We start from the raw sequence: 18,177 nt of genomic DNA, 5'->3' as shown, positions 1-18,177 counted from the left end.
CAAGCTAGTGATTTCTAGGGACTAAGGAAGGGGGGGGTCAGGAGAAAGTAGATTTGACTACAGGGGGCAACACTCAGGATCTTTGTGGGGAGGGCAATGTTCTGTATCTCAACTGTCCAATATCAATATCAAGATGTCCTACTCGAGTTTTGCAAGATGTCAGCATTGGGCGGGGAAAGGGCACAGACAAGATTATTTCTCGCAACTGCATTTCTATCTACAATTATCCCCAAATATATTTAATTTAATTAAAAAGTTCAAGAACCACCAATTGCTCCTTCCTCTGTGCTCTAACCTCCCTCTTCCCACAAAGGCAGATGAAAGAGCTACTGTACTTCTAGAATCAGGGGAGGGGTGGTGGGCGAAGAAAGGCAGGAGATACCAAAAGCACCTCCCTTGTTGCCTTGTATCCTGAGTAACATTGTGCTTCCCATGATTTCATAGAAAATGGGGCCACAGAGATGGCAACCAGAGAAAAATGGAAGAAGAGAGGTGCCTATATATGAACACAGGGCATGGGGTATGTGGGGGACCCGAGGGAAGCAAAAGCACACCCGAGCTAACAAGGGTTAGGGTTCCATGGAAGGAGCACAGGCCATCAGTCTAGGGCCATGGGCCACTGTCGCTTACTGCATGGACAATGCCCATTCAACAGGTGCCTAGCTTCAGTTCACTAGATTTTTCCAGAGAGGTTGGATTCCCAGAGTGTTTCCACAAATCGAATTGAACACCTTCTAGTGAATACCCTGTGTATGCCAGGCATCCCCTTGGTCCTATCCACAGAAAGGGGCTGCCATCTTCATATCCTAGCCTAGGGAGCCAGTTTCCAGGGGACAACAAGGGTGCCAAGTCAAGAGCAGGCCTCTTGCCCTAGACTACATGCCTCTTTCTGCGTGGATGCTCTGGTCCATGAAAGTCTTCATGCTTTCACTGTGAGAAGGAGGCGTTGGCTTAAGCCCCATCTTCCCCTAAGACGGGAAACAGCATTTAGCCTCAAGAGCCCAGGAGGCATTTCTAAGTGAATTAAATCATACAAGCTGCTAATATGTAATTGGTTTTAAAATTAGCAGACTTGCCTATCGTTGGGTGACAGTACTGAGATAGCAAGATGTCCCACCCCGCCCGAGTAGTTCCTGTAAACCATGACAGAGGCCTTCTGCAGATGCAGCCACCTTCTGTGAGCTCCCGCCTGGAAGGCAGCACCTCATTTCTGATTGGCTGCTGGGGATAAATATTTATGGAGCTGTGTAAACAGAAACATCTGCTGGCAGGACCTCGAAGCAGCGCCCAGGAAAGCCAGTGGGCAAGGGGGAGGGGGCTCTCCGAGCTGGCTATCCTTTTTCTACAAATTGACAAGTGCTGTAGTCTTCCAGGCTCAGAGCTGAATGTCTAATTAGATTTCCAGACCAGGACAACAGTGTCGGCTTCTCCAGGGCTCAGGAAGCTGTAGCTCGCTGGGGAGGAAGGTCCTGAAAGAATAGGAACAGCCCTCCTATGCATAGGAGGCCCCAACTCCTATGCCTGCTCACCAGGCCCTGAAGAGCTCAGGCTTGTCATGCAGATGTCATTGGGTTGGTCTCAGCTCTGCAAATGACACCTCTAAGGGGGGGTTGCCTCAACCTGTGGGAGACACAGCCTCCTTTATTCGGTGGGGATAAACTGTTCCCTTATGGGTTGCAATAAAGACCTAAAACAACAAGAAACACAAATGCTCAGGACAGGACCTAACATCAAGGGGGACCTCCATGCACAGAAGCTGCTAACATCTGAAGAAGGGGCCCCAACCTGGGCTGCACATGATGGTACCTAAGAATATAGGTTTCTTGGCCTCACTCTGTCCCACTGGAAAACCACTGGGACTGAGTAATCTGTTTGTGTGTGTGTGTATGTGTGTGTGTTTTGTTTTTTAAGGGAGCTCGCTAAGACAACCCTGATGTCATCGGACCCAGTCACACAGACATCAGTTGGCATTAGCCTCAAGTTCCATTTGGCATAGGAAGCCCTCCTGGGCTACAGCAGACAGAAAGTGAGCCCACAAATGCCCTCAGGACTGCTTTCAGAGATACCCCTTTGGTTTTATCCTGTTCATGCTTGTTCTGACAATTCTGCTTATTCCAGCCTTCCCAGCAAAGACCAAAGGCCTCTGGAGGCAGTGATGGTTCTGGTGGGGCTTTCAGCCTTGACCTCCCCCACCAGGAGGGCTCTCAGTATTGGCTGTGGTTCACTGGGCTGCCAAGGGAGAAGACAATACATATGGGTGTCCTGCACCATGTGTCCCAGTGAGCTTTGTTTGAGAAGTTTTGTGTGAAGAGATGGGGAGTGGGCGCACTGAGGACACAGGGAGGGCATGGGCTTTGCAGCAGACATCTGCTCCACTGCTTGGGCCACAGTGGCGTTACTGGCCCTCTGTGAGCTCCATTCTCAACAGCACAGCAGGGAGGTTGGGTTGAGGAACCTGGGAGCTCACAGAGGGACCCAGCCTGGCTGGGGGTGTGCTGGACTGCCTCTTTTCTTGAGGAGAGAGGGTTAATGAGATCAGTAGCCCTGCTGGGCTTCAGTTGACACTATGAGAATTTAGGGGCAGCTTTTACCCGCTCTCAGGGAGCTCTCTCCAGACCTCCATCAAGACAAAAGGAACTTGGCTTAGCTGAGGCCTCCTGCAGGACAGGACCTGACTGGGACCTGCAGGACAGTGCCTGTGGCACTGGTCTCTGCCCAGTCCCAGGAAGGGAGATGGAGACCTTGGGACTTCAGCAGAGATGCCCTGAAGAGCACCCACCCCATGGTGTTAATTATGATACTACTCTGGGCTGGAAACATGTCCCTACCCCCAGGCAGTCTCAACAGTCAGGCAAGCATGCCTGAAAGTAGGAGAGAGTAGCTTCCCAGAAGTTAAGAATTTGGGAGTATTGTTTGCAATCATGACCACTGTGCCTGGGTCTGCTGTTGGCATTCCCATGCTCTGTTGCTCCACTGTCCCCTACATGGGCCTGGGCTTCCCCTCCTCTCCTTTCCTCCTTCCTGAACCCTTCATGATGCCTGAGGAGTAATGGCTGGTCCTTCTGCATCAGCTTATGGCCATAGGTCTGCTGATGTGAGACCAGAAGCTACCAGCCAAGAGCCTCCTCATCTTCTGCCACCACAGCACAGACTTATGGACCCTGGGTCCAGGTTTCTGTTTTCCTTGCACTGACCAAAGGCCTCTTATTCTCTGGGTCCCATCTCCTAATGTCTTTGCAAGAATTTTACTCCTCCATCTATCTCCTCTCTCCTCAGTAAAAATTCTTTTATGGGATTATGTCCATGTATTTGTCTACATACAACCAGCCCCTGACCTTTCTTACCAAAACATTTCCCTTGAGCCCCATCCTCTTCTAGCAACTCCCCCATTTTCCTTCTCCTTTAAATATCAAAATGTCTGCAAAGAGTCATTCACACTGATTGTACTCATTGACCTCATCCGCAATTCCTTCCTGTTGTTGGGTCTCTCCCATCAGCATACAATCATCTGTTCTTTTCACTGTTTCATCTGACCTTTGTGAAAGTCACCGATGACTCTTCCTTAAGCTTTCTGCAGCATCTGGTGTGGTTGGCCACTTCCTCCTTCCATCTTGCTTTTTGTGACTCATCTGTTTTTCTCCTAATTTCAGGACTGCTTGTTCTCAATTCCTTGAGCATCTTTCCCTACCTGACCTCCAAGGCCCCATTCTGCTTCTAGATGATCTCACCCAGGTCCATGACTTTAAATATCATTATGAGCTGATGGCTCTCAAATTTATATCTCTGTACTGACCTCTCTCTCGAGTTCCAGACACATAGATCTAACTTGATGTCTCCACTTAGATGGCTCAAGGCATCTCGAACCTGACATTCTTGCAAAGGATTTCTCCATTCCATAGCCACTTTTCCATCCTGGTCCCCATCTCAGTGAATAGAACCACCCTCCATTCAGTTGCTCACATCAAAGACCTAGGAACATTGCTTGCTTCTTTGATCTTTCCTCTTCTACTCTGAAATATGGCTAGACCTGCCCTCACCGAGGTCTTTCTATCCTCCCTCTCAACCTCAGCCCACGCTGCCACCATCTTTTATTTTTATACTGTAATTGTTTTCAAAAATGTTTTCCCCATTGGTCTTCTGTGGGAAAGGGCCTCATAGAAGGGGATTCTGTGAAGGATTGGTCTCTTGCTGGGAAGATGACATATTCAGCACTGACAGGATACACCCATTTCCAAAGGGAAGGCATGAGTGCCACCCCTCCCCCTTCTGCCACACTTCCCACAGAAACAGCACTTCTAATTCAGAAAGCCAGATCAAGTGCCATTAACAAATTAATTTCGATTAGGGCAGCCAGAGCACTAAGGCCTCCAGGCGATCCCCAGCAGTCCTGCAGGGAGATGGCTTAGCTGGGCCTGCTAATAAAGTGGGAACTGTACTGGAAGCAGAAGCGATTATTTTGATGCCTGTCACTGTCCCTGGAGTGGAGAAGAGTGGGATTTGATTACACCATGGTCTCCTGAGGGAATTAACTCACTTTCAAATGGTAAGTGATTAATTCCCTGACTTGATGGTTAGGTCTGTGAGAACAGGCTCAGCTCTCAGACTTCCCTGTGGCCTGTGTAACCTCCAGTTTAGAACCAAGCACTCATAGGTGCCCAATAATTGAAGGAAAGAAGAGTTCATTGGTAAGTGGGAAATAAGTCTGGGGCCCAGTATCCTTAATAACCCTTTATTCTCTTAGCTGACAAATGTAATCGGGCCTTTCTTGTATTTGGAACCACAGGTTCAAAGTTAAACCCAACAGATAAGGCCTCTGTTCTCCAAGATGAGCAAACAAGACAAAGTGACAGTGAGGTCTGAGACAGTGACACCTGAGCTGAGCTCTGGACAGTGCAAGGAGACAGCCAGCCCCATGGGAGAGCTTTCTAGGGAGAAGGACTAGAAAATGCAAGTGCTTGTTTCCAGGGTGCCAGACACTATTACCCATCATTCTCCCAGTACGTTCAGCATGGCCATCTTTGCCAGCCAGGCTGCTCTCCTCATGGTACTGGGCAAGGCATATGTCTTTGGTGGGCCTCTGGCTTTGACCACAGTCAGCCTGCCAGCCTGGATGCTGTCCAATCCTCCTGCTGCTCTCACTCATTCACAAGGCTCTGCACAATTTTACACCTCTTTCAACAAAGCCTTTTGAAAGATTCCCAATTAGGAGGGTCCCCTTCACACTCTGAAGTCCTGATGTACTTATTTGGCACCCACTGTCTCCATCACTGTATGTGTGACATGTGCTTAAATGCATTTGTCCATGCCTTCTTGTCTGTGTTCCTTTACAGTGAGCTCTAGAGTAGGTGCTTCATCCTCTTTATCTCTCACATGCCCCAGGCCTCACCCAGCTCCTCATCTTAGAGACACTTGGAGAGTCTAGATGGCCACCTGGCCAGATGAAAACCCAAGGGCAGATGGAGGCTCACAGGAGTCTCACCTTTCATCCAGGAGTCTCTAACATAGGCAAGAAAGGAAGCTTCTCCACCCAGGTCCTGGGAATAAAGCTGGATTTGGATTTGAAAAGTAGTTTCCAGAAGGATGATTTTTGGAAACTTTTCAGCTCAAAGATGAAAAGTTTTAGGACTGAGAATTCTTATGAAGAAGGCCATCAATCACCCTTCTGGAGGTGGGCTCCACCCCAAACACCCTTCTGACAGCTCTCCCAGAAACTCAGACCCCTCAAATGAGAAGCACCCCTGCCAACAAGTAAAACAAAACCACTTAATTGCTGCAAGCCTTATGCCAGCTCAAAGCTTTCCCTCTCCTAGTATTCCTAGACATCACAGGAATCCAGTGCTGGTCAGCTTCACCCAGAAAGCTTGAGTATTGTCAAATGAAATAAGAGGGCCTTCAGTGTCAAAGCACTTTGGTGACAGCAAGACTTGCCACCAGATCCCGAGATGGAGGGAAGCCTCCATTCCCCAAGCAATGACAAATGGGGATGAGGCATGATATCCAACCCTGGAGGAGGAAAGGTCAATAGATGTGAGGATGAGATGGGTGTGGAGATGCGCTGGGCACTGCTTCTGACCTTTCATGAGGACTGTCCTGGCCTCAGCCCACTGGCTCCTCCCATCTGATGTCAGCAGGCCGATTGGAGGCAAACGTTCATCTTCGTTGGAAGCCATTTTGACTATTTTTCTCAACTGAGTGAACAGATCCCCCTCACTGAGATGGTGGAAATTAATGACAACATCCAAGACAAAGAACTGTGGGGGAAACAGGTCAAACATGTCACTCATGGCAACCAGCCCAAGGTGCCAGGCTTTTGCTGAACCCTTCCATCTGAGAATAGATAGAGATGGCTCAGGCCTTAGGCTCCCAAGGTATGTGATGGCTATGAATAGTCACAATTTGGGGACCAACTTTATTGTCAACTGTGCTGGACTCCAAGCTGCTCCAATTCAAAGAAGTCCAGATGAAACTTAGTTAAAAGGACACTTGCTTTTATGGTTCTTTGTTCATATAAAGCCATATATTTGTGAGAAATTGAGTATAAGTTGGTACAACCACTGTTGGGGGACAGTGTCTCCTAAAACAAAAAAAAATGTGCATACCCTATTGTGGGTCAAATAAGTTTGGAAATATGATATATATGTTTGCTCGTGTATAGTTTGCATTGGGTGTGGGGGACAGGCTGTAAGCAGGCAGGGTCCTTATAGCCTAAGGCTTGGTTTTAAGACAGCCTTTCCCACCCTTTTAATCCTAAAATCTTCTCAACACTAAGCTTTTCCCACACCCTTGACTGTTGTATGATGTGGGGTGGTACACTCTTATGAGGATTCCCATTTATGCCTCAGATAAGTGACTTTGTATCAGAGACTTCCTTATTTGTATACTGGCTTAAAGATTTTGATTTCTACACTATAAAATTGGGCAGACCAGGGGCTTGCTTGAGTGTTCCTGAAATTAGCATGGCATAGGAAAGGCAGCCAAGATGGTGGAGTGCTGAAGGAGAAGCCAGTTTGTGCAGAGTTTGTGCAGAGAGAAGGAGATGGGGAACAGAGGTGAATAAGGCTGGTGAGGTAGATAGAAACCTTTGATTCTAGGAATACTCAGATAAGTCTGTAGCTTTGGGAGCCCTGAATGGAAAGGGAAGTGTTTTACCACTGTGTGTATTTCTAGCCCACTGGGTATGAACTAGAATTAAAGGTAATGACCCACCAGTTCTTGGCTCCGTTGTTTCATTACCGTCTGTCCGAATCAAATGCGAACCTGCATGGGCCAGGTGGCTGTGATGGTGGCCGTGGCTACTGGCTTTACACCTATGACTCAGCAATTGCTCTTATAAATACATATTTTAGCTTAAGGATTAGAGAAACACATATCCTTTTGCCCCTAAAGATGCATAAAGGAATGTGTATATCACCATTGTTCGCAGCAGCAAAGTGGCGGAGAGAGCCTAAATGTTTCTAGTAAGGAAGGGTTAAGTGTACTTGCTCCAGAGCATGTCTACCCAGTAGTTAAAAGGAATAAACTAGCTCCATATACAGGTATCAGGCAAGATCCCAAACTCACTAGTGAGTGGGTGGATGGGGGGGGGGAAGCAAGGAGGCCCCAACAGTCTATAAAGCTGTTCATCTGTGTATAGTCTCTGGGAAGGCCATGGCCCGGGTGACTACATGTGGAGACTTTGCTGGGTCTTATTAATGACCCCCAAGTCCATTCATCCAGGCAGCTCTTTTGACCTGACCTGACTGGTCAGGGCTGGAATGGGAACCCACTGAAGGTGTTCTCAATTGATGATACTTCTGTTCTTAAAATCCAACCAGTGGAGAAAAATGGGAATGACAGGGAGTGAGGAGGCCCCACTCTGGGGCCACTCTGCCCAAGCTCACTATGTGACTCTGGGAAGGTTCTGAACATCCTTGGAAAAGCAAGAATAGATGAGCACACATGTGCCCTCCCCAAGCCCAAGAGGCTGCAGCAGCCAGGGCTGCTTACCTGGTTGCAGCAGGCTACAATGATGTGCTCCAGCTCAGGCATGACACTGCTCTTCTGGGCCACCAGTTTGTCCTGGGTGTGGCCAGGGAGGCGGTAAGAAGAGAAGAGTCCATAGTATTGCTTCATACAGAGCTGCTCTCCTGACAGCTGGCCTTTAGCACAGTCAGTGGGGATGGAGTGGCTGGAGGGGGAAAGTGAGGAGGGAGGCAGGAAATCAGAATCGTTTCTACGGTGACTGGATTGGGAAAAGCAGGGTACAAAAAAACAGAGATGCATTATGATGACAGTCAAGGAACTCAACTCTCCGCTTTTTAAAGTAGTAGAAGGACCCATCTCTATAGCCAAGAAGATGCTTGGGATTTTCTCCTATCTTCAGTAGTCTCCCTCATCCTTGCTCCATGCACTGCAGGCAGATCTTTACCATTTTAGCCCCCAGTGTCTTTGGTTATGCTAATCTTTGCTTGGCATGCCTTACCTCCCACCCTGTACTCAACTATTTATTTAGAAACCCCCCCTTACTCTTTCAAGAGCTTACTTCTTCATCACCTCTTCTAGAAGCCTTCTCTGAGTTCAAGGCAGTAAATTCTCTCTTTCTTGTGGTCTCAGACTGTCTTATGTCCTTTCTCCTTCTATCTCCCTCTTTCTTACTCTCCTCCTTTTTCTTTGTTTATCTCCCCTTCCTTTCCTCTACTTTTCAGACAAGAAATGTAATTGAGCACTCCTTTGTGCCAGACACCGTTCTGGGACATGGGAGAAAATAGCAGCAAACAAGACGTGAGTTTCCTGCTCCTGTAAAGTGCAGGTCTTAGAATATGTGGGTGGAACACAGACAACAAGCAGCAAACTGGTAAATACAAGGTTTTCAGAGAGTGAGCCAGGGTGACTAGGAGGAGGGGACAGGGATGGTCTCACTAATGATCAGACTTTTGAGCTGAGCCCTGAGGGTAAGAGACAGCCATGAGAAAAGCTAGGCTGATTAAGTTGGCTAGGTGGATACCCCATGACCCTTCTGCTCCAAGCTCAGGTATTAAGCCAACTGTAATGACCAACCCATAGTGGGGTGAACATGGGAATCTGGAAGGAGCTTTCAGAAACATTTGTAGCAATCAAACAGAAGAATTTTAAGTCTGTTGAATATAACAATAAAAGTGGTCTTGTTACATGATAGGACACAAAACAAGTCTTAAAAATTTAATAAGATTGATCATAACAAGCATCTTCTCTGATAATGATGTGTTGAAACTAGAAATCAATTACAAGAAAAAAACTGAAAAACACCCAAACATATGGAGAGTAAATAACATGATAATGAAATCATAAGATACCTTAAGAAAAATGAAAATGGAAATACAACAGTCCAAAACCTAAGGGACACAGCAAAAGCAATCTTAAGAGGGAAAATCATAGCATTACAGGCATACCTCAAAAAACAAGAAAAATCTAAAGTGAACAATCAAACCTTAAACCAGAAAGAATTAGAGAAAAAAAACAACAAAGCCCAAAGAGAGTAGCAGAAAGGAAATAATAAATATCATAGTATAAATAAATGAAATACAGTCTAAAAAATAAAAACAATGTAAGTGATTTCTCAATATTTATATTGTACCATGCTACTTTACTAAATTTACCAGTTCTAGCAGTTTTTTTTTGTGGACTCTTTAATCCTTTGAGTTGCGAGGGTTTTTTTCATGCTCACTGACCCCCAGGAGTGAGGTGTTTTTTTTTTCAAAAAATGAAATTAGCTTCAGTTATAGTTTTGTTAACTTAAAATCATGTTTGTTTAATAACCAATTTGTGGAAACAAGAAGAACATACATTTGCCTTTTTTTAATGTTGCCTTACATATTTTTTTTTTATTTTCATAGTTTTATTTAGACAATTTCAATGAGGTGACATTGGACAACTAGAGCACATAGATTTAGAGAAAACATCTCCAGATCATTTTGACATTTGATTATGTTGTATACCCATCACCCAAAGACAAATAGTCCTCCGTCACCTTCTATCTAGTTTTCTTTAAATCCCTCCACTCCTACCACCCTCTCCCTTTCCTCCCTTCCCTTCCCCCTGGTAACCAGTGCACTCTTATCTATGTTCATAAGTCTCAGTTTTGTGTCCCACCTATGTATGGAATCATCGAGTTCTTAGTTTTTTCTGATTTACTTATTTCATTCATTATAATGTTATCAAGGTCCATCCATGTTGTAAATGATCCTATGTCATCATTTTTTATGGCTGAGTAGTATTCCATAGTATATATGTACCACTTTTCTTTATCTAATCTTCTATTAGAGGGTTTTATGGTTATATCCATGTTGTGGCCACCATGAACAGTGCTGTAATGAACATGGGGCTTCATGTATCTTTACGTACCAATGATTTTGAGTTTTGGGGGTATATACCCAGTAGAGGGATTGCTGGGTCATATGGTAGTTTTATTCTTAATTTATTGAGGAACCACCATACTTTCTTCCATAGTGGTTGTACTACTTTACATTCCCACCAACAGTGAATGAAGGTTCCTTTTACTCTACGGCCTCTCCAACACTTACTGGTTTTTTGTTTGTTTGTTTTTTTTCCATTTTTCCGAAGCTGGAAACAGGGAGGCAGTCAGACAGACTCCCACGTGCCCAACAGGGATCTACCCGGCATGCCCACCAGGGGGCGATGCTTGCCCCTCTGGGGCGTTGCTCTGTTGCATCCAGAGCCATTCTAGCACCTGAGGCAGAGGCCACAGAGCCATCCCCAGCGCCCGGGCCATCTTTGCTCCAATGGAGCCTCGCTGCGGGAGGGGAAGAGAGAGACAGAGAGGAAGGAGAGGGTGAGGGGTGGAGAAGCAAATGGGTGCCTCTCCTGTGTGCCCTGGCCAGGAATTGAACCCGGGACTCCTGCACGCCAGGCTGACGCTCTACCGCTGAGCCAACTGGCCAGGGTCTCCAACACTTATTGTTACCTGTTGATAATAGCTAATCTAACAGGTGTGAGGTGGTATCTCATTGTAGTTTTGATTTGCATTTCTCTAATAGCTAGTGAAAATGAGCATCTTTTCATATATCTATTGGCCATTTGTATTTCTTCACGGGAGAAATGTCTGTTCATGTCCTCTTCCCATTTTTTTATTGGATTGTTTGCTTGTTTGTTTTTGAGTTTTATGAGTTTTTTGTATATTTTGGATATTAGGCCCTTATCTGTGCTGTTGTTCAAAAATATCATCTCTCATTTATTTGGCTATTTGTTTTGTTGTCAGTTGTTTTTGTTGTTTTTTTTTACTGTGCAAAAGCTTCTTAGTCTGATGTAGTCTTATTCATTTATCTTTGCCTTTACTTCCCTTGCCTTTGGAGTCAATTCATAAAATGTTCTTTATGGCCAAGGTCCATGAGTTTAGTACCTATGTTTTCTTCTATGTATTTTATTGTTTCAGATTTTATATTTAGGCCTTTGATCCATTTAGAATTAATTTTTGTACAAGGAGACAAACTGTAGTTGAGTTTCATTCTTTTGCATGTGGCTTTCCAGTTTTCCCAGCACCATTTATTAAAGAGACTTTCTTTTTTCCATTGTGTGTTTTTATAGTCAAAGATGATTTGACTATATATATGTGGTTTTATTTCTGGGCTCTCTATTCTGTTCCATTGGTCTGCGTGTCTATTTTTCTGCCAATACCATAGTGTTTTGATTATTGTGGCTCTGTAGTATAATTTGAAGTCAGGTCTTATAAAGCCCCCAGCTTCATTATTTTTTCTTAGGATTACTTTGGCTATTCAGGGATTTTTATGGTTCCATATAAACCTGATGATTTTTTATTCCATTTCTTTAAAAAATGACATTGAAATTTTAATTGAAATTGCATTAAATTTGTATATTGCTTTGGGTAATATGGTCATTTTAACTATATTTATTCTTTCTATCCAAGAGCAAGAAATATTTTTTCATCTCATTGTATCTTTTTTGATTTCCCTTAACAGTGCTTTGTAGTTTTCATTATATAGATCCTTTACATTCTTTGTTATGTTTATTCCTAGGTATTTCTTTTTTTTTTTTTTTGTTGCAACCGTAAAAGAGATTATTTTTTTGAGTTCATTTTCTAAAGTTTTATTGTTGGCATATAAGAAAGAAATAAACTTCTGTATGTTAAGTTTGATTCCAGTGACCTTACTGTATTGGTTTATTGTTTCTAATAGTCTTTCTGTGGAGTGTTTGGGGTACAGGATCATATCATCTGCAGAAAGTGAAACCTTTAGTTCTTCTTTCCCAATATGAATGCCTTTTATTTTTTTCTCTTGTGTGTCTGCTCTGGCTAGAACTTCCAGCACTACATTGAATAGGAGTGGAGAGAGTGGGCAGCCTTGTCTTGTTCCTGAATTTAGAAGAAAAGTTTTCAGTTTTTTGCCATTTAATATGATGTTAGCTGATGGTTTGTCATAAATGGCCTTTATTATGTTGAGATATTTTCCTTCTATACCCATTTTGTTGAGTGTTTTAAACATAAAAAGATGTATTTTATTGAATGCCTTTTCTGCATCTATTGATAGGATCATATGGTTTTTGTTCTTTGTTTTGTTGATATGGTGTATTACGTTAATTGTTTTACATATGTTGAGCCATTCTTGTGATTCTGGAATGAATCCCACTTGATCATGGTGAATTATTTTTTTAATGTGTTGTTGTATTCAGTTTGCTAGTATTTTGTTTAGGATTTTTGCATCTGTATTCATTAGAGATATTGGTCTGTAGTTTTTTTTGTGTGTGTGTTTTCCTTGCCAGGTTTTGGTATGAGGGTTATGTTGGTCTCATAAAATGTGTTTGGAAGTATTGCTTTTTCTTCAATATTTTGGAAGACTTTTTTTTTTTTTTTTTGTATTTTTCTGAAGCTGGAAACGGGGAGAGACAGTCAGACAGACTCCTGCATGCGCCCGACTGGGATTCACCCAGCACGTCCACCAGGGGTGACACTCTGCCCACCAGGGGGCAATACTCTGTCCCTCTGGGGCATCGCTCTGCCGCGACCAGAGCCACTCTAGCACCTGGGGCAGAGGCCAAGGAGCCATCCCCAGTGCCCGGGCCATCTTTGCTCCAATGGAGCCTTGGCTGCAGGAGGGGAAGAGAGAGACAGAGAGGAAGGAGGGGGGGGTGGAGAAGCAAGTGGGTGCTTCTCCTATGTGCCCTGGCCAGGAATTGAACCCGGGTCCCCCGCACGCCAGGCCGATGCTCTACCGCTGAGCCAACTGGCCAGGGCCAATTTTTGGAAGACTTTGAGTAGGCTAGGAACCAAATCTTCTTTAAATGTTTGATAGAATTCACTAATATAGCCATCTGGCCCTGGACTTTTATTTGGGAGGTTTTTGATAGTTGCTTCTATTTTCTCCCTGCTTATGGGTCTGTTTAGGCTTTCTACTTCTTCATGATTCAGTCTAGGAAGATTATATTGTTTTAGGAATTTATCCATTTCTTCTAGATTGTTAAATTTGGTGACATATAGTTTTTCATAGTATTCTACAATAATCCTTTGTATATCTATGATATCTGTGGTAATTTCTCCTCTTTCATCTTGGATTTTGTTTATATGAGTCCTTTCACTTTTTTCCTTAGTGGATCTTGCCAAGGGCTTGTCAGTTTTGTCGATCTTTCCAAAGAATCATCTTTTTGTTTTATTGATTCTTTCTATAGCTTTTCTGTTCTCTATTTCATTTGTTTCTGAAAAATAATAAATAATTTTTATTATTTCCTTTCTTCTGCTGGTTTTGGATTGCCTTTGTTCTTCTTTTTGTAGTTCCTTAAGATGTAATGTTAGGTTGTTTACTTGGGCTCTCTCTTGTTTGTTCATATATGCCTATAATGATATGAACTTTTCTCTTATTACTGCTTTTGATGCATCCCAGAGACTCTGATATGTCGTGTTGTCATTTTCATTTATCTGTATATATCTTTTGATCCCTGTTTTTATTTCTTCTTTGACCCAGTCATTTTTCAGAAGTATGTTGTTTAATTTCTACATTTTTGTGGGTTTGTTTACTTCCTTTTTGAAGTTGAATTCTATTTTCAAAGCTTTATGATCAGAGAATATGCTTGGTATAATTTCAATCTTTCTAAATTTGTTAATGTTAGTTTTGTGTCCCAACATATGGTCAATTCTTGAGAATGTACCACGTACACTGGAGAAAAATGTGTACTCTGGCATTTTGGGAAGAAATGTCCTGTAGATGTCTATCATATCCAATTGTTCTAGTGTTTCATTAAGGCCAATATTTCTTTATTGATTTTCTGTTTGGATGAATGATTTAGAGCCATCAGGGGTATATTGAGGTCTCCAAGCATGATTGTATTTTTGTCTGTTTTTATTTTTAAATCAGTTAGTAGATGTCTTATATACTTTGATGCTCCTTGGTTTGGTGCATATATATTAAGAAGTCCCCTTGATTCAATGTCCCCTTTATCATTATGAAATGACTATCTTTGCCTCTGATTACCTTTCTTGTCTTGTAGTCAGCATTGTTAGATATGAGTATGGCTATACCTGCTTTTCTTTGGATATTATTTGCTTGGAGAATCATTTTCCAGCCTTTCACTTTGAGTCTGTTTTTATTCTTGTAGCTTAGATGTATTTCTTGAAGGCAGCATACAATTGGATTTTCTTTTTTGATCCACTCTGCCTCTCTGTGTTTTTTTATTGGTGAGTTCAATCCATTTACATTTAATGTAATTATTGACACTTGAGGATTTCCTGTTGCCATTTTATATAATGCTTTCTAATAGACTGTGTTTCTTGTTTGGTTTTTCTCTTTTGTTTTTCTGTCATTTGTTTTTGTTTGGTTGTGTTCCATGCTTCTTTCCTCTATTTCTTCTTTTTTTAAGCCATGTCTTTCAGTAGTGGTATTTTCAGGGGTGGTTACCATTATGAAATTAAAAGAATATTTATAATATTCATTGTATTCTATTATCTCATGAGTGCTTCTGTACTCCATCCTCCTTTTTTACTGTTAATTTTTGTCTTCTCCTCTTTTTTGTTTTTGTTGTCGCAGATAATTCTTGTTTTTATTGTGATCTTGTTGGAGCTTTTACTTGTGATTTCGTTGTGTTTTGTTCTTTGTATCTGGTCAGATAATGCCCTTTAGTATTTCCTGAAGTAGGGTTTTCTGGCAATATATTCCCTCATCTTCTTTATATCTGTGAATGTTTTTGTTTCTCCTTCACATTTGAAGGAAAGCTTTGATGAAGATAATATTCTTGGCTGGAAGTTCCTCTTTTTCAGTACTTTAAATATTGAGGTCCACTCTCTCCTGGCTTGCAGAGTTTCTGCTGAGGAGTCTGATGATAACCTAATGGACCTTCTTTTATATGTTATAATCGCCTTTTCCCTGACTGCCTTAAGGATATTTTTGTCATTGATTTGTGATAATTTAATTATGATGTGCCTTGTTTGGGTTAAGGTAACTCAATGTTCTGTTTACTTCTTGGATTCGAAGCTCTAATTCTTTCCACAGGCTTGGGAAATTCTTATTGATTATTTGTTTGAATATGTTCTTCATTCCTTTTTCTCTCTCTTCTCCTTCTGATATACCTATTATTCTTTTATTGCTCTTGCTGATGGAGTCAGACAATTCTTGTAGGGCTCTCTCATTTTTTTTTTAAATTCGTGAGTCTCCTCTTCTCTCTGTAATATCTTAGTTGCCTATCTTCTATGTCACTAATTCTCTCTTCTATATGGCCTGCTCTATATGGCTTGTCACTTCATTTTTCAGTTTATGTATTGAGTTTTTCATCTCTGTTTGGTTCCTTTTTACAGTTCCAATTTCCTTGATGAAGTATTCTTTTTATTCATTAAATTGTTTTTATGAGCTCACTAAATTGCCTTTTAGAGCTTTCTTGTATTTCACTGAGTATTTTTAAGACTTCAATTTTGAATTTCCTATCATTTAACTCCAAGGTTTCTACATAATAGAAGTCTTTTTCTAGTGATTTTTCATCATCTATATGAGCTGCCTTTCTGTCTTTTGTATCCATGATATTTGATTTATTTTTCTTTAATGGTATTTGAGAGTGGTATTATTAATAACACTAATAAGAGATAATTAAAAAAATAAAATATAAGTTGAAAAATACAATGAAATAATGAAAATTCTATAATGATAAGTGGAACAAAAACAACAGACAACAAGGAGCAGGAACTGAGGAAAGATGAAAAAAGAGAAAAAAATGAAGTAAAAACTAGCAAAATGCCACAAAGAAAAATATGTGTCCAAAATATAATAACTTGATGATAAGTGATGATCAGATGAGAGCAAAGAAGAAGAAGAAGAAGAAGAAGAAGAAGAAAAAGAAGAAGAAGAAAAGAAGAAGAAGAAGAAAAAGAAGAAGAAAAAGATAAAGGAGAAGAAATGATAAGGGAGAATAAAGAGGAAGAAAAAATCCCAAATACAAAACAAAGAGAAAGAAAAAGAAAAAAGTAAAAGAAAACAGAAGTAAAGGTTTCTGAAATGAAACCCTCACACAAAAAAACAAGAATGAAAAATGTAACTGCTATAGATAATGTAGTTCAACAGGAAAATAATGGGGGGGGGAGGAAAAGGAAACAAGTAAAAATGACAAAAAGCATTTAAAAATGTAATTTTTTCCTGGTTTTGAGAGGTAGCTTCTTCCTTTTTTTCAGCAGGCGGCTCTATACTACAATTTTTCCTCTGTGGGGCTCTTGAACAGAGGTCTGCTGGTGTGTTGCTGTGGCAATGACATAGGCTGGGCCTCAGTCCTGTTGGCAGGTGGGGCTGTTAGGGCTTTGCAATTATCTATCTGGCTCTATCAATAGCAGTCTCAGTTTTCCAGGAGCCTCTCCACATGTCCCTCCTACTGGAGCTAGCAGCCTGGGGACTTAGCTGTGGGGTCCACCTCAGCTACTGCCCTCACAGCAAGGGAATCTATGCACAGGCAGGTCCCCCCACCAGCACTGCTCAAAGCACAGTTCTGGGCAAGGCAATGGCACCCAGATCTGCCAGTGCAAGCAGGCAGGGCAGGGCACTGACCAAGGATCAAGTTTCTTTATGTTACACACAGGCAAAATATTATGGGCCTGTGGGCATATCTACCATGCCTCAGCATGCCACAGTTTTCATCTCCCTGGGCTTTTCCCACTTGCGCTGCTTGGTAGCCTGCAACAGGCCCCGTATGTGTTCAGCTACCTCTACTCTAGCAATTCACTCGGACAGTTACAGCCACCATTCAGGTGCCCAGTGCAGGCAATCTCAGGCCAAAGGTCTTGGCCCATGCATGAGCCCAGTACTGGAGATCGTGGAACCAGGAGTGCCCAAAGATGCTGGTGCTCATACAGATGCCCAACATTGTTAATCTCGGGGTAGGCACCTTGGCCTACACGTGCGCCCTCTCGCTCCTTGTGCTGGTGATGTTAGGTGGAGCTGCTAGCAGTGCACTGGTGATCATGGAGATGGTAATGTACAAAGATGCTGGTGCTGGCCCATGTGGGCACCCTGTGCTGGTAATTTTAGGTGGATCCCATTGCCCATGAGCATGCCGAGTGTCTGTGAGCTCAGGCAGAGCTAGTGTGTTCTTTCTTTTGTCTGGGTATCTCCCCTAACTGAGTTCCTTCCCCACTAGTTGAGTTGCAAGGTTCCAAACAAAAGTGCCCCTACCTCAGATTAGTGTGAAAAGCAAAATGCCCCATCCTCAATCTTATATATTCAGCCACTTTTTCACACAATCATACCTTTGTCTGGTGTGTGCAAACTTCAGATTCTCCAAAGGTTTTTTTTTCTCTGTGTTTAGTCATTGAATTTGTTGAAATTACAAGGGAAGAGGTTGAGATTGTCCCTCACTCTGCCATTTCTCTGATGTCACTCCCCACCTTACACATGTACGATTTGTACTCTGGATGGTCAGGAGGCACGAGGACATACATGAAAGTTTGTACTATGCAAAGGGTTAAGATTCCCAATGAAACAAAGAGCTAGTTCTTTGAAAAAATAAAGATCTTTTGATCTTCACAAACTTTTAACCTGACTCCTCAAGAAAATAGAGAGAGTACCCAAATAAATAAAATCAGAAATGCAGAAGAACACCACATAAATACAAAAGATTGTAAGAAACTACTGTATTACAAACTATATGCCAACAAATTAGACTATCTGGAAGAAATGGATACATTCCTATAAATACATAATCTTCCAACACTGAATCAGGAAGAAT

The 18,177-nt window shown here is 42.4% G+C and overlaps 1 protein-coding gene across 2 annotated transcripts in view; it reads right to left on the bottom strand.

The window, feature by feature from the left end:
• The window catches only part of CHAT (choline O-acetyltransferase), a 75,665-nt gene that overhangs the window by 34,964 nt on the left and 22,524 nt on the right, over positions 1–18,177 (bottom strand). For both annotated transcript variants that reach the window (XM_066348797.1, XM_066348796.1), the window contains 2 exons: positions 7,987–8,167; positions 6,074–6,251 (listed from right to left, as the gene is read on the bottom strand). In XM_066348797.1, coding sequence (XP_066204894.1) covers positions 6,074–6,251; positions 7,987–8,167 — 359 coding nt within the window. The remainder of the gene's footprint in view (positions 1–6,073; positions 6,252–7,986; positions 8,168–18,177) is intronic.

The sequence above is a fragment of the Saccopteryx leptura genome, chromosome 9 (assembly GCF_036850995.1).
Source record: "Saccopteryx leptura isolate mSacLep1 chromosome 9, mSacLep1_pri_phased_curated, whole genome shotgun sequence".
Classification (NCBI taxonomy): domain Eukaryota; kingdom Metazoa; phylum Chordata; class Mammalia; order Chiroptera; family Emballonuridae; genus Saccopteryx; species Saccopteryx leptura.
This window is presented reverse-complemented; position numbering and strand designations above follow the sequence as displayed.